At 39.8% G+C, this 23,240-nt stretch overlaps 2 protein-coding genes across 3 annotated transcripts; one reads left to right on the top strand and one right to left on the bottom strand.

Annotated features, from left to right (window-relative positions):
- Window positions 1-119: 119 nt before the first annotated feature.
- On the bottom strand, window positions 120-6,437 carry ak6 (adenylate kinase 6). Of its 2 annotated transcripts, none has more exons than XM_008284337.1 (6): window positions 6,346-6,437; window positions 6,197-6,254; window positions 3,851-3,943; window positions 3,627-3,685; window positions 3,059-3,204; window positions 120-1,990 (listed from the first exon to the last, which is right to left on the bottom strand). In XM_008284337.1, exons 2-6 carry the CDS (start codon window positions 6,225-6,227, stop codon window positions 1,801-1,803), a joined length of 519 nt encoding a protein of 172 aa, XP_008282559.1. In that variant the 5' UTR covers window positions 6,228-6,254; window positions 6,346-6,437; the 3' UTR covers window positions 120-1,800. The 2 variants fall into 2 exon arrangements, with proteins under 2 accessions (XP_008282559.1, XP_008282560.1); XM_008284338.1 differs by having other exon boundaries at window positions 6,197-6,269; window positions 6,346-6,422.
- A 102-nt stretch (window positions 6,438-6,539) lies between these two features.
- Window positions 6,540-23,035, top strand: rad17 (RAD17 checkpoint clamp loader component). Its single transcript, XM_008284336.1, has 17 exons — window positions 6,540-6,643; window positions 6,996-7,088; window positions 7,789-8,004; window positions 8,953-9,027; window positions 9,323-9,461; window positions 9,766-9,902; window positions 11,402-11,454; window positions 12,258-12,383; window positions 13,378-13,447; window positions 13,686-13,797; window positions 13,933-14,130; window positions 15,346-15,449; window positions 15,569-15,715; window positions 16,145-16,273; window positions 16,830-16,950; window positions 17,337-17,394; window positions 22,246-23,035. The coding sequence occupies exons 2-17, from the start codon at window positions 7,047-7,049 to the stop codon at window positions 22,430-22,432; spliced, it is 1,914 nt and encodes a 637-aa protein (XP_008282558.1). The 5' UTR covers window positions 6,540-6,643; window positions 6,996-7,046; the 3' UTR covers window positions 22,433-23,035.
- The last annotated feature ends 205 nt before the right edge of the window (window positions 23,036-23,240 follow it).

The raw sequence follows: 23,240 nt of genomic DNA, 5'->3' as shown, positions 1-23,240 counted from the left end.
TCATAGACACCTGAAAGACTGACTGCACACAATCCAGAACCTGGAGCATCTGCTATACTGATATAATATCACAGCTGGTGACATGGCATTATGTTATGTACTTTAAGCCTACAGTTTTGTCAGAAATGTTAATACAATCTTTATTTTCAGTCGAGTGCCCAAACTTTAATGACAAGGCAAAAATACGAGCAACAACAAACTGAACAAAAAAGTCCACAATACATGCTGTAATGTTTGTGGTTACACCATCCAAGATATTTTGACAATATGGTACAAAAGAAAGCAAAAAAACCCCCAAAACAACGTGAAACATTATTCACCAATACTGTCAGAGATGGGTGGTCAGTCCAAAAAAAAAAAACAGAGCTCTCAAAGGAAAACTTTGTTTAAATAAAAAAATAAAAATCTTATATGGGATGTTTGGAATTTAGAGATGTCTGGCATGCTCAGGCATGGGTGTCAGCTCCTATTATTGGTACTCCGCATATTTCTGAATAGAGACAAGCTAAAAATCACAGAATGAGATTCAACTCCAACTGTAATTTTAATCACAACTATAACTAGCTCTTTAGCTGCCTCCATTATCATCAGAAAACCTGCAAAGTCTTGAAAGATCCTTCATTTTAAAGATAACCAAAATAGTTATTCGTGGATTTACTGTGTAACATTTTCTTTGGCGCAACTTTCTTTAAAGCTGCTTCAAGCAAACTGCCTCAGAAAGGAGAACTCAAACATCAGCTGCTTGGCTTTGAATTACAACAAAAAATGGGATCACATCACACGTGTTTGTTTGTTAGGGAGGTTTGATATGTAGCTTTGCTGCATAAACACCACTAGGAGAAAGATGAGAAACCTGTTTCCCATTTGTCATTAATTTTTGAAAAATGATTTGAATTAGGGCTGCACAACTAATAATACAACAATCACGACAATTAAAAAAAAAAAAAAAAAAAAAATCAATAATAAGATCGTGATAATTTGTTACAAGTGAAACAGTGCAGGGCAAAGCAGCAGGAAGAAGTTTCTTCTCAGAGGCTTACCCTTACTCTAGCCTTTTGTGCACACATATCTAAATAAACAGAGCACTGCTTTCACCTCCATGTTGTGCTATATATCTGGTAATGTCCACATCAGCACTGAATCGAGACTTAATCTTTACCTAAATTCAGAGCATCTCCTGGAGGCAGAATAAAATATAACTGCATCCAAAATGCCTCACTTGCTAAACATCTGCTTATTGATAGGCACTACAACTTTGCCTTGTTTAATAAACACCTCACAAAAAGGCTAGCTGTGTGGCTGTGCCCACAAAAGCCTCTACTCTTCACTCAGTTACTGTAGCGCAACAAACCAAAGAAGTGTGTGACCAAAAATTTGCTTAAGAGTAAAATAAGGTGATCTGTTTTCAGATTTACCCATGCTGACATCAATGACTTTATCTACATGGACTGAGCTGAGCATTGTAAATGCCAGTATCACAGTCAGTCACATTTATTAAACTCTGGGAAGCCAGATTGTGACTCATATTTGGTTTTGACAATACTTTTCACTAATTAAATATCATGTAATGGATTATTAGAATCAAGCAGTAGCAGTGTTTCTTACTTTCAGCTACTTTAAAGTTCAACCATTTGAGAGAGTGGGTTGGTCCAGCAGCCATCCCTGCAAGTAATGGTAGGTCACTGAAGAAAGTGATTATATTTTGAACATATCAGTGTTTATGGCAGCTAAGTGAAGATTCAAAAATAGAATTCAGGTTTAATTGTCCATAACATTTGTTGACCTGGCAGAGTTTGGCTCCTAGTTATGGTCCTTCATCCACTGCTCAGTCCACTGTACTATCTGTTCCAGGTTGCGTTCCAGGTCGTCCGGCGTGTTGCTGGGTAGTTGATGAACAATCTCCTCATTGTAGGCCTCTACGGCCTCCTCGTAGATGGTCTGGAAGATCTCACACTGCACATTGTCCTGCAGCTTCTTTCCTGTGTAACCCCTGACAGGCATACAGAAAACAGGAACAACCTTACTCATGAGGATGACATCTTCCTAATACAGTGAAGCAAACTGATGAGTAAACTTATCATCTGGGTAAGATAAGAGTGATAGAGTAGGCAGTGTGAGTGGCTAGACAGACCGAACTACAGGTTAGACACTGCTACAATAACCCAGCAGTGACAAGTGGACGACTCAGAAACACAACATTGATATTTCTGTGTCTGGGTGGGTGCATTAATTCCAATAATTCCATCAACTCATGACATGTATCACTTTATGCTAAGAAACCTATTTATTTGAATCCATTTTCAGTACATTACAATATTATATATCCTTTCAAAAAAATTAATGTTCTAAAAAACTCACAAAATATTAGGCTGCACAAGCATCAGTGCAAATGAACAAAGAAAACTATTAAAAAATGTGTTCTATGTGAATAAATGCAAAAATAAAATAAACAGCATTTTAAAATTTCATTTCAAAATGTTGGGGTGGCACCAACCATAAACATGAGACTTTGATTTTTAAGTGAAAAATAATAATATAATATATACCATTAAAACGGTTTAATAACAGTAAACAGGATAGCTGATAGATGCATATGCCACTAAGCTGATCAGGGCCAGTTCATAGTATCTGCATCCCTGTGTGCTGATTGATGCAGATCTGAGGATGAGATTTTGTTCATCCTACAATATACACACTGTAAGGTAGATGTCGGTCTGCTACACAAATGGTCACCCTAAATGAAACACAACAAAACACAGTACCCTACCATAGATAATTCCAAAAGGCTGCCTGTGGCTTTGCACTTTTTACAGAATACAGCAGCTAGTTACAGAGTGGGCTGCACCAATGTGATTATTCCTGAGGGCTGCCCAGTACAGTGGGCAGAGACACAGCAGGATTTCTGTGGAATTTAGACGTTCCCACTGTGTTTAGATGGTCAAAGATACACACCTAAACCTAGAAACACACTGGCATTAGCTCAGTGGTCTTTGCGTTTAGGGTCAAACTAGAGTCATAAATTGAGTTCAGTAATCATGAATAATGAAGTGGGAGTTACCTGCTCTCTAGCCGAGTGTACAGCTGGGTGTTGTCAGTACGGAGGACAAAGACAATGTGGAACCAGCGTTCAGGGAACAGGTCACAGCCATGATAGTCAACAATTTGACCACCTTCTACCATCTTCTCATCCAGCTCATCCACCACCTGCAGGACTCCAAGAAGCCACAATATTTGCACTTGCCATGCACTCAGTCTAATTCAATCTGTAGTGTTGGTTTGCAACATTTTTACAAAAACAACTCAGCTCACAGAAGGACTGAAGGAATAATATATTATTTTATAAAAAGTACTTGGACTGTCATTTTTCTATGAATAGGGAGGGTCTAGGTAAATGGTGTCATGTCTTGCAAAATGGGGAAATGTAAAATGTTTTAAGAACTTATTAAGGACTAACGGTGAACTGATTCTGAGTCTTGTTGCCTAATTTTTTATGTGTTTTTTCCAGTCTCTCTATTGTGAGTTCCTTACCTATAAGGAAGTGCAATACTAAGTTGTTTTTTTATACTGAGTTAATTCATGTTCATGTATCTTTGCATGCTACAGATTAGCAAGGAATTTAAACTCACCCTGTCTTCATCCAAAATAGGGCATTGGTACTCTTCATCATAGCCATCATAAAGTTGACCTGGGAACAGATTATCAGGATCATTAGGACAGCCTCTGATGAGCCAATAAGAGTTGTACTGTGTGACTCAGCACAAAGATGCAAAACTGCCCCATCCTCTAGGAATCTCATTCAGAGTCAGTTGTTGCAGCCTTCATTTATATTAGTTGTGAAAGCTGATTTTACCTTCCTGGGCCAGGTCTCCAATGTTAACATAGGTCAGCCCTGTCCGCTGTGCCAGCTCCTTTCCCAGAGTGGTCTTTCCGACACCAGGGGTTCCTGTACATATTCAGACATCATATTATGCATTATCTGGTGATGAGAATTATTAGTGACTTTGAAGTTAGGATGTTGTATTGATAAGACACAAGAGGGCTTGTGCTGTTGAGAGATGATTTCAGCTGCTGTCCCAGAAGGAGGTAGGGGTTTGTGGACTAGCTCCAGCCTATGCCTCCGATGCCAGATATGGGTAAAAGGTACTGTTGGTGCTTATAAAACATCTGTTGCATGTATAACTTTTTTCATTGCCACCATTTCATTAGACAGCAAGCGGGATCGTCCAGGAACCCTCACACGCTCTGTTTCCAGCGGTTGAGTGGCTGCCCTCAGGATGTCGCTGTCCTGGATGCAGGAGAGCAACCTTTGTTCCGAGAGCTGTTCAGCTCTTCAACTCCCATCCCTGCCTCCCCACACTGGACTGCATTTGCTACACATCACAGACCTGCACCTGCACCTTAAATTATTCATTTGTTGATCCAACTGCTCTCTGTTTCTTAAATTGCCCCTCGGGGACAAATGCAGTTTTTTGAATTGAATTAATTTTAATGAATTGCATAAGCTGACTGTTACCATTATTAAGACGATCAACTGGTTGGTCTACAAAAATAGTGACAAATGTCTGTTACAGTGTCTCAGAGCACCATGATGACATTTTCATGTGTCTTGTAATAAAAGCTGCCCTCACAGTGGAGAACTGGCAAGCATGTACGGTATTTTATCTTACTTGCTGATTTAAAAGAGAATATGCTTTTCAAACATACTGCTAATTTAATTTAATTTAATTTAATTTAATTTAATTTTCTGTCTGAAAATATATATATAAACCAAAAGCTAAAACATTAAAACCACCGACAGGTACAGTGCAAACCACTGATTGCCTTGTTACAATGTAATGCTCTGCTGGGAAAACTTGTGTTCCTGGCATTCATGTGGATGTTGCCCACTACTCACCTAAAGATGCAGGCCAAACACACCCACACACACCCATATGACAGTAGAAACCCAATGCAACACAAATCTGCACTGCTGGAATTACCAAGATTCTTTTCTTTTTCAAATTACTCTGCAGCCATTCATTAAACCCCTAAACCTTAACTTTCTGAATCAGATGCACATATCTCTCCACCCAACCCTCCTCATTCGCTGCAGCTGAAGCACACCAGCCAAACCACAACACTGCTCCAACACTCCAAAGTGGATTTTCAATAGAGGGGTCTTTCAATACTTAATTTGTGATGACAGACTCAGTCCTCCTCAGCATGGAGGATACCAGTGTTGTACAAGTCTCTGGAGAAATGCTTAGCTCTTCTTATTTTTTTTTAAACTTCTCTTGCCTGGAAGAGATGTGTTGTTTTTCATTTTGCTTCAAAACACCAAAAGATGTTTTATTGGATCCAAGTCAGGCAACAGACTTGGCCAGGTCATAGTTTAAAATTGCTCCTTGTTTAGAAACTCTTGTGTAATTCTGGCATTGTGCTTTGGATTGCTGTCATGCTGGAATATTCTTTTTCTGCCAAACTGCTGTAGACTGGGAGTCATTTTGCCAGCCGTTTGTTTTGGTATATTCACAAGTATTCATGGCATCATCTACAAATGCCATGTCTTCAACAGCTTTTGCATTTATCAAGCCCCACATCATCACCCTTTCACTTCCGAGCTTTACTGTCAGGACTATGCATTTTGGAAAGGTTTTTATCAAACATTCTGGACGGCTCCGGACTGATCATACTGCTCTCACAGCTTTTTATGTCAAAGTGACCACATTCAGCTGCTGTCAGATTAACGGAAACGAGTGCATGTCTGAAAGGGACTTTATAAGCATGGTAAAATGAACAGTCTGTGCACTAGTTTGAGCAGAAACCTGAAACACACATCCTAGGACACGTGAGGCTACATTAACTTCTCATAAAGTGCTATAATACTGGATCTTTAATCAAGGCTTTAGGAGTACTGAACGAGGCTCAGGTATACAGAAATAAACTACAACTAACGATGCAACTGACTATTCATGTTCAATATTTACAATTTCAGCTGTTACATTCTCACACGATCTAAAGATTGAAATCAGTGATGCAACTTTAAACTGTTCTCCTGTTCAGAACTAAACAACATTCCACAGTTTAAGATCTTCGTAGTCCAAAACTGAATAATTTGTGCAACTCCGGTCTGTGATCAACCACGTTCAGAATAATGGCATAATAACTAAACTACAGAAGGCATCCAGTAGGAAAGTGCAGCAGAGTTTTAAATCACCTGTTAACAGAATGTTTGGTCGCTTCCTCATCTTCGCACGTGTCCCGATGACGGCCACCTGAAACACAGCAGCCTGTTATTGTGTTCATGCCGGGCTCAAGACATTATGTCAATGAATGTGAAGACAGTTCGGATGTGAAGACACAAACCTGGAAATCCGACAAGACTGAAGAGTAGCGTGGCTAGCTAAAACGTTTGCAATCAAGCCTAATGCAAAATTTCGACGAACACTGCCGTGAAATGACGCTTCACGACGGTTTTACGTCAGTTATTAGTCATTTAGCGGCACCCCGGGTTGCCGGAGTTTAAATATTTTTCAGCTTGCTTTGCCTCGTAGCTCTACGTACCTGCTGTAACACCAGCATACTGCCCTCTTTGATTCATAAATACGTTTCCATCATACATCAAACACCGAAGACTGTTTCTGACATCAAATGGTCAAACAAGGTAAAGTTATTAGAGGCGCTCGCTTTACAGAAACTTGTTGGGACGTGGACTGAAATATGAACTCAATGGAACAACTTTTTTTGTTTTTACATATCCGTGGGGCTTTAGGAAGACTTCGATAATCCATTTGACACTTCACAGATTTATTTTTAAGGATATTTGGTTAATGTGTCGATATTCTAGGCATTTGGGGGCAGCACAGTTAAAGGCAAAATGAAGCTAGAGATAATGCAATATGAAAGATGAAATACTCCCCGCCTTCTTTATCCTTTAGACCTGGACATGGTGTCTGCTTTCCGCCGGCTGGTTTGACCTACATCTAACAGTATCAACTGTTCCTACTACTTGTTAGGTTTCCAGTTCGTTCAGTTTGTACCTCCGATGTGAAAAACCGAACTCCAGGATGAACGAGCTTCCTGTAGGAGATAAAGCTGCTTCACGCAGAGTGAGTATGTTAGAACAGCACCAGACAGTCTCCAGGTCACAGGTCACTAGTCTCCACATCACTAGTCTCCAGGTCACTAGTCTCCACATCACTAGTCTCCAGGTCACTAGTCTCCACATCACTAGTCTCCAGGTCGCTAGAGTCCCCTGCTCCTGAAGTCTCACAGCTCAGTGTTCAGCAGCAGATGGAGACCAGCTATAACCAGTGTTATTCCCTCTTCCATTGCAGCCCCTGAAAACACACTCAGTTACTGCCATAGGTCTATTTTATTATTTCTGAGCTTATTGGACAGTTTTATAAGCTGCTAATAATTTAGATTTAGTATTTGGCACATTATGCTATTATTGTGAATGACAAAAATCTTGTGCATACTGTGGCACTCTCCGTTCCCTTGGCGGGAATGTCTGAATGAAGCTGTAAGGAACATTAGCATGAAAGTGACCTCGGTCTGAATGACAGAATGTTGTCACTTTAAGAGGCTGATGAAGCAACAATGTTGCATGTCCATTGTCTATAAAGGGCTTTTGAGTCAGTTGCCAGTGCTAAGGTACAAGCACTTCACTCAGCACACAGGGACCTCTGCCTCCCTTTGCAAATCATTTTTACCATCCTGTTCTGTGTTTTCTGTTTGGGCTGTAATTTCTAAACCTCAACTTATTTTTGATCTATAATAAGTTTTGTTGGGCTGGATATATATTAGGTAAACCACTGGGTGGATCCGTCGTTCATTGATTTGCCAGAGGGAAGCATTTCTCTATCTGGAAGGAGAAAGGACAGACCGGTTTTGTGCTCCAAGGCTGAGCTGAAGAGGCCCAGGAAGAGGAAAGGAGAGACCAGCAACTGTCACCTGCTTAAAGAGTCAGCCCAAAGGGGCCAGGATGAGCCCTGGGTGGACAGATACTCACCCTGTTCACAGGTCAGCATCATATACATCGCATATATTTCTGATATCGATGACTACTTTGGAATTCAGTGAGTAACTGCTCTGGCCACTTTCTGGACGTGTGGACAAAGGCTATACATGTAGTGATGTGTCTCAACTGCTTTTTTATCACATCAGTGCAATAGGTACACCATTTGGCAATATCCTGTAACATGATTGAGATCTTCTATCATATCATATTAAGGGGAGTTCTACTGAATAATTTGTAGTATTGCACACCATGGTGTAATAAAATCAAAATTATGTAACAAATAATGTGACAAAATCTCTGACAAGTTTCTCTTGCTTTACCATATATATCATCATAGTTTTCCCTTTTTTGGTACAGTGTTGTACAGTTATTTTTTTGTTACAAGGCCTGAAATTAGACTTTTTTGTTTTGTTTTTTAGCAGGAAGAAATCTGTAAGTACCTCGAGTTCCTCACATAGCCCACTGCAAACAGTGCAAACTAATTCTTTAATTTTTTTTTATTTGAATCTCTGGAAGTTGATGGATTGCATCATGTATTTTTAGCTGTGATCAAGGCTCAAACCTAAACTTTCTAGTTTTTGGTAATGATGCTATAAGAGCAGAGTGATTTGATTCAAAATCGCCACTTAAAACATTGCAATTAGCAAATTTAGGACATATATTATGCTGGGATCAGATTCAGGTTTTAAACTGTCGTGTCGATGGCTTTACAAATTCTTACTGTATTTGACAGTAAAACTTTTGATGGTATCTTGTGTGGTCATGCTTCATCACATGGTTTAAATGTATGATGCAGTGAATATTGAACTACAGCTTGGCTTAAAAAAATTATGCAAATCGTATCACAATAGCTGCCAAAAACCCTAATATTTAAACATTATTATTTATTATTCTGATTTTTTTCCCTAAATTGTTCAAACCTAGATACTACCGTATGTGTGTTTGTCTAGGCTGAACTAGCTGTCCACAAGAGGAAGATTGAGGAAGTTGAGACCTGGATCAAAGTTCACACAAGCATATCAAAGGTAACTGAAATTTATGAGATAGATTTATCTCCTGGCTTTGTCTTTGAGTAATTTCTGCTCTAGTTCTGTTCTTTCTTTAAGTGATATAATTAGAACACTTCACTTCATAGCTGGTAAACCAGACAAGCAAATTCCTTTGACGAGTGGAAACCTGAGCTTTGCTGTCATTAATACCTTATTGTCCAGAGACCATGATATGTAAATAGCTATATTCTAGACTGAGCTGGGGTGATATCAATTAATGTTGTTTGTGAAGATGACGGTTCCAATTTACTTTGCCTTTTATTATCCACAGGGTGGCATTTTGCTCCTGACGGGACCATCAGGGTGTGGAAAGACTGCCACAGTCCAGGTTTTGTCTCTGGAGCTGGGCCTCAGAATTCAGGAATGGACCAACCCCACAAACCTAGAACCATACAGCAACAGTCAGTGTGGTGAGAAGACACTCTTACTGTCCTACCTGCCTTTTACTTATCAGTGTCACTATCAAACATGGAATCAGCATGAGATTATTATCAATAACAAATAAAAATTCTCTTTTTGGTGATCAACTGTTCACAGATAACTAGATATAGAGAACGTGTTTCCAGTATTTTGTCTGTACAATGTAAATGAGGATGAATATTTGTTTTGGTGAAATTGCAGTGTGAATAATAAGCTCGGTGCCTACACCTTTACCATGCATTCACCTATACAGGCGTCCCCACCTTTGTTTTTTTCTGATTTGTCTTTTATCAGAACTGAGGGTGAGCAACTTCTCCTGCAGTTCCCAGTTATCACAGTTTCAGGAGTTTCTCCTTAGAGCCAACAAATACAACTGCCTGAAGATGGCAGGTGATGGAGGAACTACAGACATGAAGCTCATATTGGTGGAGGTATGTACTACGTCTTTAACTGATGCTGCTCTTCCTGTGTTTACCTAATGTTTCATTCTTAGTCAATTTATTATCACAGTGTAGTAGTTGCAGAAGATTGCCATGATGCAAATTGTGCAACTTTATTGTCATTTTTTTGTCTCAGAGTATAATTTGGCTTGGGGCTTGGCAGTATTATCTGAAATCCATATAATGATCAACTGTGCATTTGAAAGATAACTGAAATCATATTTGCTTATTTTTCCTCTTATTAATAAACATCTTAATAAATGTGTGCATGCAATAATAAACCAAAATTGATCTCTACTCTAAATAAAATGTATTTACCATATTCGATTTAATTCAATTATATTTATACAGCACCAATTCACAACATATGTCATCTCATAACACTTAACAAGACTAAGAATTTTAACAAAGAACAGAGAACCCAGCAATCCAAAGTTGTCTTTGGACTGTCCATGAGCAAGCAGTCAGGAATGATGGGAAGTAACCAACAAAACCCCTGTAATGGGGAAACGGCCATCTGTCTCTACCGATTGGGTGAGAGTGGGGATGAGGGTGGGCAGCCCAGTGCTGTCTCTGTACTATGATTCATTCTAAATCCTGTGAAGGGGGTCACATAATTGGCTTGCAACAACTTTTTCAAGATTTTTAGAAATAAAAGGGAGATTGGATATGGGCCTATAGTTGGCTAAAACAACTGGATCCAGAGTAGACTTGCTGAGGAATGTTTTGATTATAGTAACCTTAAAAACCTGCGGTACGTAGCCTGTTAATATGGAGAGGCTGATGACGTGTTAATTAAAAGAAATACATCCTTAAACAGTCTAGATTGACATATCCAATAGTTATTAAAGCATTTTGTCATTTCTGTGATAAGGTCAAAGAAAACTGCCTGCTTCACACCTTGACACTATCCAAGTCAGTTATTAGGACTGAGCACCAAGTGTTACAAGGGCCCTATGATATCTAAAGGAATGCGTCTTTTACTTCATTTTCTTCTTGTCAACAAGTCAAATTTGGGTTAAACTATATGCTTAAATGCCCAAGTCTGCATTTCATTTGTTTGATCAGGGTTCTGTGCTGAAGATTGGTACATGCTAGTATTGAATCATAGCCATCTACTAGCAATAGGAAGTTATAGATCTTAGACTTTTACAAACAACTATAGGTCTTTATGACTCTGGTTGCATGTTTAGGAATGCTGTATGCTTTAGAATACATTTGGGATCAATCAGATGCCTTTCTGATGGATAACAAGATGGATAAATACTAAAAACATCTAAAGTTCTGAAGACCTTTGCACGCTGCTGTATATAGGCACATTTTTGCTGACAGTTAAGAATATTTCTATGTACGTTGTCTTTCTTGCCTGATATTTTGTGTTCACCTCTACTTCTGATAATTTTACTAAAATAATACACTGGTGTAACGCTATCTTGTTTATTTGGATTCACACCTGAGTTAACACTTGATGATCACTTTTCCCTCCTCAGGATTTTCCAAACCAGTTTTACAGGCAGCCTGGCAGCCTGCATGATATTCTCCGGTAAGCACTGAATCAGTTTCGCCCTACATTTGCTTTCATACTTATGTACAGTAAACCTGGAGACATTACAATGATGACAGAGCTCTTTAGAGTCCTTACGTAAATGTAACAACATACACATTATGCATACACATTATGACAAATGTCAGCATCAGCATTCCTGGTTTACCTTTGCATTTTTGGGACCCGCCTTGCTGGCATTGAGCAAGGTTCATGTTTTATTCTTAGCACTAGGAATTGGTTGGCTTGATGAAAGCCTTTCTACAGATCAGAGTGGTCGTTCCCTCTGAATGTATATACAGGGATCAGCCACAACATAAAAAACATCTGCCTAATATTGTGTAGGTCCCCCTCTTGCTGCCAAAACAGTTCAGACCCATTGGCTCTATGTTATGTGGTGTCTCGTGCTGGGAAGTTTGGCAGGGGATTGTTTGGGTCCCGTCTGGCACATCTCATAGATGGATAACTCAGATTGGGATTTGGGGAGGTTGGAGGATAGGTCAACACCTCAAGCTCTTTGTTATGTTCCTTGTGTTGGTCCTGAGCAGTTATGTAGTGTTGCTGGGCGCATTGTCCTGTTGTAAGACGCTGCTGGTCTGCAACATTGTTTAACGAGATGATCATTGTTGCTCACTTCATCTCTCAGTGGTTTTGATGTTTTGGCTGATAGCGAAAACTCTTCATTGGGTATATTTGTTTCTGTCAAGTATCCAGTACTATTCTTAAATAGGTACCAGAGAATCCATGTCACATGTCCATTTCCCTGCTGTCTATATGATTGTGTCCTGCTGTGTCTCTTGCAGGCGCTTTGTGAAGACCAGCCGTTGTCCCCTGGTTTTCATAGTGTCAGACAGTCTGAGTGGAGACAGCAGCTCACGCTTTCTTTTTCCTAAAGAGATCCAGGAGGAACTGGACATCAGCAGCATCAGGTTAAAGCCATGCACACTGCTGGCTGTGAGATATGATCCCAGAGACCCCCTGTTAGATGCATTTCCATCCCAGGTTTTGACTAAGCACTGTGGATTTCATTACAATCCGAGCACTACACTTACTAACAGAGCAGCTAATTACACAGTCAGCCCCTGGACTAAACCCGCTACTGACCAGCACTCAAATCCACACTGCAAATCAAACAGCTGAACTTGTTTGAGGTCCCTAAACTCAAGAAAAACATAATATCACAAAGAGACAGTGACAACAAGGAGCTACAGATGGTGTTCATATTATTAATGCTGGAGAAAATGCATGTAAACACACAGTAACCACACAAAGAAGTGTAATTCTTGGTTGTAGTGATTAGACAGTTTATTATTGGTCAAGTTCAAGTTGAATATATACAATGCTCTCTACCAGTAGTTCAGCTGCATTAGACTTATCAGATTTTACCTTTATTAAAAATAAACTATTTGCTTGATTTTTGTTTCTAGTAATGGGTTTGTAGTTGCATAACAGCAAAAATTGAATTCATGTTTTTTGTAATCACCACAGTGCTTCAGGACCATATAAATTCCATCGGAGGTTACATTTTTTGAAATGCAGATCCCGTAGGTTTAAAGATGACCTAAAGCCAATCTTCTCTCAGCCTGATTTATTTTAATTTACCTCTAATGTAAACTCAGCTTCTCTTCCACCCTTGTGGCTACAACAAATCAGAATTATGCGCATTTCTACATTTCTTTATTACTGCAAAAACAGAGTCATCTTATACTCTGCTGAGTGGTGACGAGCAGTCTTGTTATACTGATGGAATAAGTGCTATTGGAAATGTATATTACACTAACTTTAACATGGGAGCCTGTTTACTATAATACAGGCAATTGTTTTACTACTTAATGTAGTGGTCTTTACATGTTGATATGATTCGATATTATTTGTGTCTTGATTTGTGTCCTGAACATTGTTAAGTGTATTATCTGCTTCCAGCTTTAATCCGGTGGCTCCAACAACGATGTTGAAGGTCCTGACTTGCATTTCAACCTTGGAAGCAAAAAAGGTGAGAGAAATCCTTGCAGCTGATTACCAATAATAATATGTTGTTTTTCTACATTATATCTTCCTATTCTGCTTGCTCATAGACATTCTAAAGACAGCTTTGGATTGTTGAATTCTCTGTTCTTTGTTTAAAATTTGTGAGGTCTTCACCTTACTATGTGAAATGCTGTGAGATGACATGTTGTGAACTGGCACTATATAAATAAAACTGATTTAGATTTAATTATATTTCTAAGCAGAGTTGTGGAAGGATGCGTGTCCCAGAACAGGCATTGTTGGAAATGCTGTGCTCAGGAAGCTCAGGAGATATTCGCAGTGCCATCAACAGCCTCCAGTTTTCCTCCCTTGCAGGTTAGGACTAAATCTGCACACCACAATATTGCACCCCAGAGTTAATTAGGAGTGTACACATGCAAACCCTTTAATTTTCTATTAATCCCTTCAGATTTTAATAATTGCTCTTTGCTCATCATTGTAACTTTTCAGACACATTACTGGAACAGGGGTTGTGGAGGACGAAGAAGGACAGACCTGTTATGTCGAAAGCCAGAGTTGTTTCCAGATCCAACCAAAGGAAGAAAAAGTCCAAACAGCCAAAAGAGCACGAAGAGGAGCAGGCCATTGGAGGGAAAGATGCTTCTCTGTTCCTGTTCAGAGCGCTGGGAAAGATCCTGCACTGCAAACGTGAGTGATATCTCTTTAGGGATATGGAACATTGCTAGCTTCAGCAATCCATTAAAGTGACACATTCTAGTCATTTCAACCTCAAGTACTGTTCCATTAGTGTGTCTCATGGCTTCATTCAGATATTTCCCCTACAATGCAGGAGAGACCCACAATATGCATACGATACGTGTCCTTCCCATGAGATTAAATAGTACAAGTGATGTATAATGCATAGTAGCGCAAGGACAGACTAATTCTAAACTAATGGCAGCTCATCAAATTATTCATATATAATTATTAATTCTCAAATGTAATTAAGTTACCAGTGCTTTTGTTCCACTTGTGCAACTCTCTCTCTTTTTGGAGACATGTACATGAATCCTACTGCTGTCTGATGCTGCAGGTGTTAGAGAATAGTTCTAAACAGTTGGAGTAAAGCTGCTGTTTACATCTTGTGGGGAAAATAACTGATTACGTTAATTATTGGTGAGTATCATTCTAAGCTGTCAGTGTCTGTTTTCACTGTATTGAATTTTTATTTTGTAGCCTAATAGGTTTCACTTCCCTGAATCACTTAACACAATTTCAAGTACCGCTGCTTGTGCATGCCTGTCTGTTAGTGTTAGTTCAGTTCAGATGTGTGCCAAGTTGAAAGTGATACAGAAGTGTTACTAGGTTTGACCTAGTACATCTTTTTGATAGGTTTGTTTCCTGTATGATCTCTGCAATAATCAGTCTGAAGCTGAATTCCAACTAGTAAGCATTGTATGAGTTAGCACCGTCACCTCACAGCCAGAAGATACCTGGTTTGCATCCCAGTTAGGATGCCTGAGATCTTTCTATGTGGAGTTTGCATGTTCTTCTTGTGCAGCGTGGATTCTCGCCACGATCTCTCCACTGAAAATAGCCTCCAACAAATCTTTTAGACATTTTGTAAGACCTTATCTAACCCATAAAGATAAAACTTCTAAGGTTTTAGTGATGTCTAGGAATATCAACTGTCATGAGATTACAGATTGAGGAATCTGATATAGAACATAGTGATGTTTGCATGATTGTCAACAGACCCCTTTGCCTTGGCTACAGTGAGCGCCACAAGAGGCATGACTTCCAGTGTGATAAACCTGCAAGTCAGATGTGCTTCAGCAAGCATCTGATTAGTTCCCAGGCTGACTGATGCATTGTGGCTTTGATAGATCAAATGGCAAACAGGTGGTTGTTTTTCTTCAACAGGAGGGATTTATGAAGATGCTGAAGTATCAGAAGGTGCCCCAGAAGCTGGTCTACCATCTCACCTGTCACATCATTACAGAGAACCATTATTAGTAGACCCTGAGGTATAAACATGCTTTTTAAAAAAAAAAAAAAAACAACTAACAAACAAGAAAAACTTTATTTAAATAGACAACAAACAGCTCTGTTTTCGAACACTCAGATTTTCTGTCTTTTTGCTCAGTTGGTTGTTGAGCGTTCACACATGTCTGGAGAGTTCTTCAGCCTGTACCTCCACCAGAACTACTTGGACTTCTTCTCTGAGGTGGAGGATGTGCACAGAGCCAGCGAGTATCTGTCTGATGCTGACCTCCTCACTTCTGATTGGATGGTCAGTCTGTCACTACGTAACTAATACAACTAATTACAATCCTTTGATAAGTAGATTCTGAAGGGAAGTTTTCTTGTTGTCAACATACTGTATTGAAGGCATTGCTTTCATAATTGATATGGCAGGAGACTTTTAAAGCTATGAGCAGACAAAAAGAGTAAGTGTGTTTACCAATGTAAGCAGTCATTTGGATTGTAAATGGAACTGCACTAAAATAATCCAGATAAGAACATGAGGTAAGCAAGGGCTTTTCCTGTGTAGTGGGTGGGACTACAGTGACAAAATGTGAGTAGCATGTGGTAGAGTAGAGGGTCACTCCTTGAATATATCTATTTAGTACTGCATTGCCTAAGTATAAACAAATCCATGGTGGATTGGATGAACTATAAGCTGTGTCATCTGTATAAAGGGTTGTGCTGTTGTTTACAGAGTCGAGATACCATGGGGAATTATGGGTGTTCAGTGGCTACCAGAGGGCTACTTCACTCAAACTCCCAACAAGTTTATGTTGGTTTCAGACCACTGCACAAACCCAACTGGTGGCTGGTCAACAAGAAGGTATGACATTCAGGGGCTGATGCTTTGTCTTAGAAGCAGTTTAGGGTATAGGACATGTTTATATATTTCTATTTATGTTTGTACATATTTCTATTTGTATGTAATGCTGGATGCTTATTAGTATTTGTTGATAGAATTGTCTGCAATACAAGTGAAAATGTATTTTTACAGACATTTCAAAATACTTATTCACACTTTCAAAATTCAAGCCTTCAGCTTTTCTGAACTTTAATTCCTAACACATGTGCCCCAGTTTTCAGATCACCATTTACAAGGTTTTAAACCTGAAAAACAAACTAATAGACCTGGAGAACTGTGACAAATGTTAAACTGTGTCAGTGAAACACTATAAGAAGGAAAAAGGGCCATAATGCCAGATCTTCACATGTATGGAATGTTTCTCAAATTTGAAAGTTTATTATGGATGACTAAAACAATTTGGCAGCATTAAGGATCATCTCATTCTAAAGCATTTTCTTGTGTGTGGCCTGTAGAAATAGATTTTTAATATACCGACCACAGATGAGTCTAATAAGACTGATGTTGTTCTTGGTAGCATCGGGAGAACTGCCTGGCTGCCCAGTCCCTGTTCAGGAGCTTCTGCCTAACACCAATCAGCCTGCAGACTGAACTGCTGCCATACCTGGCCAAGCTCACCAACCCTATGAGTAGTCAAGGTAACACACACACGGACACACTGCGTGTATAATACTGAACAAATCCCCTTGTATAGTACTGCAGTTGAAACTACTGATAGGATTGAAAATATTTTGGAAATGGTGTGATCCCTGTTGAACATCAGCCTCGTAACTGTAAAGCTTCCAAGAAAATACATACTTCAGGCATTGTAGATTGCTTGTAGTACCTGGTTACACCACCATGTGGAGCCTGTTACTGTTTAATACTGCACTCAAGAAGGGACATTCCTAATTATGACCATTAAATCCTTTTGTGGCATTTCTTAATAATCAGCAGAGCTTTGTAAACTTGTTGGGACGAGTGTGTCTGTTGATAAGGTTTATGATATTTCATGATGTGTTGTGTGCTTCACTGTGTCTTTCAGCTCAGATAACGTTTATCCAGGATGTGGGTCAGATGGTATTGAGGAGATTCCCTGGCAGGTACAACACATGGTTTACATTTCTTGTCATTAGACTCAAGAATGTCTTGGAGTCATTATGAACTGCAATGCATCTGGCCTGAACAGTACCAGTCTGTACTGTAGTGAAGGACCAAAGCTGGAATCAAATCGTGGATGTTATTATTACACAATGTTATAAGATAAGACAAGCCTTTATTAATCTTGCAGTGGGGAAAATTGTAGTGTTACACCAGCAAAAGATAGTGCAAACATTTAGGAAATGTAGTACAGAATCAATAAATGAACCAAAGTATACATAAGCACTAGATTATAGAAATAACAGTAATACACATGCATGTCAGTGGTATTGCACAGATTCTTCCTTGAATAGAATTACTGAGAGAAGTCTGGGTATTAGTATAACAATAATATTGCACAGATTATTATCTATATTGCACAGATTGCACCTAAGTAGAAAAATACAGATACAGCATACATTGTAGTAAATGTAAAAATACACTGAACAAAAATATAAACGCCCCATGTCAAATATTGTTGCCATGTGGAGTTAACAACTGTAAATGAGCATTTGCTGACATTTTATTGTACAAAAGTAATATTTCTCTTGATTTGTGTATAATTTTTAATCCAACTTGCTGTCAGTGAACATTACTCAGTGAGTTGTTTTTTTTACTCAGTGCATGGGTGGGGCATGTCCAGTGGGTGATCAGACAAAATGAGCAACAGCTGGACAATCCTTGGACTGGGGACAATGAAAGGCCACCCCAAAATGTCAAATTTTGTCACAAGTCATGATGCCTCAGATGTCGCAAGTTATGCGGGAGCGTGCCATTGGCATGTTGGATGCAGGGATGTCCACCAGAGCAGTAGCTGCACGGCTCAATGTCCATTATCGGACCATAGGCTGTTCAAGAGTTCGTTTCCAACAGACTGGCACTACTGCAAATCGACCTCATCCTCGTCAGCCACGTGTGACCACTCCAGCACAAGATCGCCACATCCGGCTCGTCCATCTGCGGGATTGGCTAAGACCAGCGACACACACAGCTGATGAGACTATTGGTCTGCATAACAGACGCATCACACCTCACACTGTCTGTAACTGCCTACGAGAAGCCAGCTTGCATGCTCGGCGCCCTCACCATGGTCTGGATCTCACTGCTGTCCGCCGTAGGAACCGACTCGCATGGGCGAATGCACATGTCCGATGGCCCTTGGCACGCTGGAGAAGAGTGATGTTCACGGATGAATCCAGGTTCCAGTTGTATCGTGCAGATGGAAGACAGTGTGTCTGGCTACGCGTGGGTGAACGGTTTGCAGATGCAAATGTTATGCCCAGGGTGCCCATGGAGGTGGTGGCATTATGGTGTGGTCAGGCATCACATAGAACACCATTGCACTTCATTGAAGGGAACCTTAATGCACAAAGATATCGGGACGAGATTCTCACCCCAATTCCTTCAAACAGAGGACATTGAAGTTCTGGACTGGCCTGCATATTCACCAGACATGTCCCCAATAGAACATCTTTGGGATGTTCTGGATAGGCGTGTCCGGGACCGTGTTCCAGTTCCAGGTAATGTGGGTCAGCTCCGTGTGGCACTCCAGGAGGAATGGAATAACATTCCACAGGCCACCATAGACAATCTGATCTACTCCATGTGAAGAAGATGTGTTGCTCTGAGAGACGCAGCTGGCGGACACACAAGATACTGAAAAATCAAATTCCTCAACCTGACCCCTGTCATGTTCAAAGGACTGTCAATCCGCTGCAGATGGCCATACCACGATGTTATCAATGCCGATATAAAGATCAGTAATTACTGAAGATATATTTTGAGTTTCTCTATATATTGCGTAACCCAAATGTTCATAAAATTCTTACATTTGACATGGGGCGTTTATATTTTTGTTCAGTGTAGATTTTGCACAGGGTTTTTCAAAAAAAATGCACAATATCCATCATTGACAGAATGTGTCTGTATTGTACCGAAAGAAGTATGACAGTTTTTCTGTCTACCGGGAGCCGTGCTGGTTGTACTATAACAGCACCGGGAAGAAAGGACCTGCAGTATCTCTCCATCACACATGGCGGGTGAAGCAACCTGTCATTGTAGCTGCCCAGTGTTGTCAAAGTCTCCTGCACAGGGTGGGACGTGTTCTCCAACACAAATGATAGCTTAACTATCATCTTCCTGTCTCCCACCACCTCACCGGTGCTGCTCCTCATCACAAAACTACATAGACGATGACTAATGCCATCACAGAGTCAAAAAAGGACCTCAGGTGCACTCCCTCAGAGTTTGCTCTGTCCTTTTTAACAGAGTTGTCCATTCCCTGAATGTTTACTGGTGTTGACTGAGTGGGTTTGAAAGTCCATCACGAGTTCTTTGGTTTTCCCAGCATTGATCTGGTGGTGGTTCTGCTGGCACCAGTCCACAGAGCTCAGGGTCAGTTCTCTGTGCTCCCTGTCATCCCCGTCTATGATGAAGCCGAAAAGTGCAGAGTCATAAAAGAACTTGTGCAAGTTACAGGTAGCTGAGTTTGACCAGGTTCATTTGATTTCAACTGCTAAAACAGTACTGAAAGTTTTTGACAAGATAAGCTTAGATTAGGGTTTACTTTGTGTTTTTGCTTTTAATGGGTTTATAAAAGGACTTCAATTTTTGAAATGGCTAATTACTTAGTTTTCTGGTGTCAGATGTGGATGTCGTCTTTGATCATTCTTCAGTCATCCACTGACTCCTAGCTGAGGACCTCTGACCTCTTTTGCTGCCAGTATCTTCGGTTTGGTTGCCTGGGATACTTCTTATTAAAGCGGAATAACTATATATTCTAATCTGTCGTATTTCTCAATAATGTGGCTATTGTGACCCTAAGTTCCATGCTACCTTTGCACTCCGCCTTTGTCATAGAGATTTGTTGAGACAGAAGCACTTTGCAGACACGGGATATGTAACATTGAAGCTTTGTCAGTCTATTAAAGTCAGGCGTAGGTCACTTTGGTGTTAAGTTTTCTCACAGCTTCGTTCAGACATACCCGCCACAGTGACTGAGAGAGCTGTGATACACACCATATTTGTCATTCGTGTGAGATTGGACAGTACATACATGACACTACAACACACATGGTACTACAAAACAAAACTCTGGTTTATGTTTTCCTAAACACTGAATATTCTGTTTATGTATGATGATAATTTAACTTCTGCTTTACAAACGGTAAAATAAAGTTATCCCAACAGCTGTGATGAAGCTCAGGACTCACCCTAAAGACGGCCGCTTTGTAACAAACGACTTAACCGGAGCTGATAGGCTGTGACAGCTTACTTGTCTGAAGTGAAGAAAAGTGCACTGTGTGACCTGCTACTAGATCAGGATGATCCCATCTCTATGTCAGGGAGAATTTATAGTTATAAGATTTTTTTTCCTATGGATCCTGCTGTCTGATGCTGCAGGTTTTAATGAACTCCAAGGAAGTTCAGTGTGTTGTCAGCACCTCCTGTTAATGTTTTACCAAAAAGATGTACTGTGTTTATTATTGGTGAGTATCAATAATCTGAGCAGTTAGTCTCTGTTTTAATGCAGTAAAATTTTATTTTCGGGGACCTTTCAGTTTGCAGCCAAGTGGACTATTCATGCTTTCCACCTCTACGTGTGCAGGTCGATGAGGGAATGCACATGTAACTGCATTGCTCCTCATATCAAACAGAAAAACATGCAGATACGGTAGCTGGTTGGGATTGGGGTGTAGCACCTTGTTAATGGAATTGTTCCTGAGGTGTGCGCTTCCGTCTGTGTTTGGGCTTCTTCAATAGAAAGCATGTAAGTGAAAAGCACCTCCTAACTCTAACCCAGCAGCTACGACTTCAGTTACAACTACTTTCATAAGATAAGATTAGTTATAAGATAGGCTTTAATTCCACAGCAGTGACCATTGCAGTGTTACAGCAGCAAATGGGATGGTGCAGATGTGTAACGAATGTCAGTAGAAAATATACAATATACAAGAAATATATATAATTGATGTTGTTATTGTACAAATGTTTCAATAATTTGGAAATGCTTCGCAGATTCTTCTGGATGTGGAAAATAACTATACTACACACACCTATAAATTGAAAAACAGTGATATTGTACAGATTCTTGTATGTAAAGAAACTGTTATTTTACAGAAACTTTTAATTGTACAAAATAGTCACATTTGCACAAGTTTAAATCTACTGATGTTGCACCAGGATGCAATATGTCAGTTTTTCCATGTGTGCTCTACTGGGAGCAGTGGGGTGGCCGTGGCTCAGGTGGTTGGCAGTTCAATCAGTTGTGTGTCCTGTGATTGGAAGATCATGGGTTCAAGCCCCAGCACCCCCAAGCTGCCACTGGTGGGTAAAAACAAAATATACTGGGATGATAGTTATTTAGACATCTTGATAGGCTGATTTACTTTAGGTTTCTCCTGTTCATTCTTTATTCTGCATTATACATTGCTTGGTGAACATGAACAGAAAAGTGACCTATGACTGCATGACTAGAATATCGTCCCTTTAACAGATTGACGAAGCCTGCAATGGTCTATACCAAATGTCAGAAAAGGGCTTAAGTAAGATTACTGTTTCAACTTTTACAGAAGAGTGACTAAAATTACAAAGTGATGCCACCTGATCAAATGTAAAACATCTCCATGACAACTATACCACTCCATTTGCTGAGGAAAGCCATGAAATGCAATTTCGCAATGAGGCAGTGCCCTAATAATGTACATCTGCTATTTACTTTCACACAGGTGTTTTCCGACTGTGGTGGCATATACTCAGCCTTACCTTTGAACTCTGTCTTAATTTTTCTCTTGGACTTTGTGTTGTTTGTGCAGATTAAAACTGGAGACTCTGACAGACAAAGAGCCTGGCAAGCTGGAGAGAGACAGTGAGGAGGAGGAAAAAGAAGAAAGCCACTGTGGAGTTGAAGAAGTTCTGCCAGACAGCCAGCCACAACCTGTTACAAACCAAGTGCTTCTGATGGATGAGAACCTGATCATAGAGGAATATGACAGCGACTAACATGCACAGCTTTTTTGTTGCAAAGATATTTTTGTAGACTTCAGTTATGGGTTAGTGCCATGTGAAATAACAAAATGAGTTCTAAAAGTAATTTTGCACGTGAGGAAAAAGATTTTTCAGAATTCAGAAATCTTTGTGAATTCTTTGCTGCTGTAAAATTTATTCCAGAACTCAAATAATTCTTCATAAGGCCCTGAGCCTGGTATGATAGTTCTGGTTTTACCAGTATTTTGGCCTCATAGGGGAATCATTAATAGGGTTTTTTTTTTTCAAACAAGCTAATTGTCTCAAATAACCTGACCTGAAGTAATTCTGCACAAAAATACGAATCTCCCAAAGTGACTCTAGCATCTTGGTTCTACAAGTTATTTATATTTGTGCACGTACAGCACTTGCTTTTTGTACTTCACATCTTTTTGTTTTCCTTACTGACTGTGAGCCTGGAGTATGGAGAGCTGTCCAGGAACAAGCACAGCGTTTCTCATGGATGAAAAAAAAAAAAAAGAAATGTTACATAATAATATTGCGTTAAATGCTTATTCACTGATATGTTAGAAATCTAAATAAGCATGTGATTGAATAAAATGACGTGTGAAAAACTGATCACTGGGCTCTTTTCTTGAACATCTTGGTTTTGCACTCTCCCTTCACACACCCTTTCATCCAATATTTACTCTCCAGTTTCTCATGAAGCTGTTTAAACATTCCCTCTGGTGACGGTGACTCACTGATTATCTGCAGCTGGAAGAACCCACGAAACTACTTTCAAATTAAAGTCATGGAATGATTCCTCCTTCAGCAATGTTTT

This window comes from Stegastes partitus, unplaced genomic scaffold, assembly GCF_000690725.1.
Source record: "Stegastes partitus isolate 25-593 unplaced genomic scaffold, Stegastes_partitus-1.0.2 Scaffold355, whole genome shotgun sequence".
Taxonomy (NCBI): Eukaryota; Metazoa; Chordata; class Actinopteri; family Pomacentridae; genus Stegastes; species Stegastes partitus.
The sequence above is the reverse complement of the archived record's forward strand: the minus strand, read 5'-3'. Positions and strand labels throughout refer to the sequence as shown.

What these genes read in the sequence shown, in the direction of transcription:
- ak6 (XM_008284337.1), bottom strand. Translation starts at nt 6,227, where the DNA reads ATGAGGAAGCGACCAAACATTCTGTTAACAG. An exon ending in CTATTTTGGATGAAGACAGG is followed by an intron (nt 3,205 to 3,626) that starts GTGAGTTTAAAT and finishes GGAGTCCTGCAG; the next exon opens with GTGGTGGATGAGCTGGATGA. An exon ending in TACACTCGGCTAGAGAGCAG is followed by an intron (nt 1,991 to 3,058) that starts GTAACTCCCACT and finishes TATGCCTGTCAG; the next exon opens with GGGTTACACAGGAAAGAAGC.
- rad17 (XM_008284336.1), top strand. Translation starts at nt 7,047, where the DNA reads ATGAACGAGCTTCCTGTAGGAGATAAAGCTGCTTCACGCAGA. An exon ending in AAAGATCCTGCACTGCAAAC is followed by an intron (nt 14,131 to 15,345) that starts GTGAGTGATATC and finishes TTTCTTCAACAG; the next exon opens with GAGGGATTTATGAAGATGCT. An exon ending in TTGAGGAGATTCCCTGGCAG is followed by an intron (nt 17,395 to 22,245) that starts GTACAACACATG and finishes TTGTTTGTGCAG; the next exon opens with ATTAAAACTGGAGACTCTGA.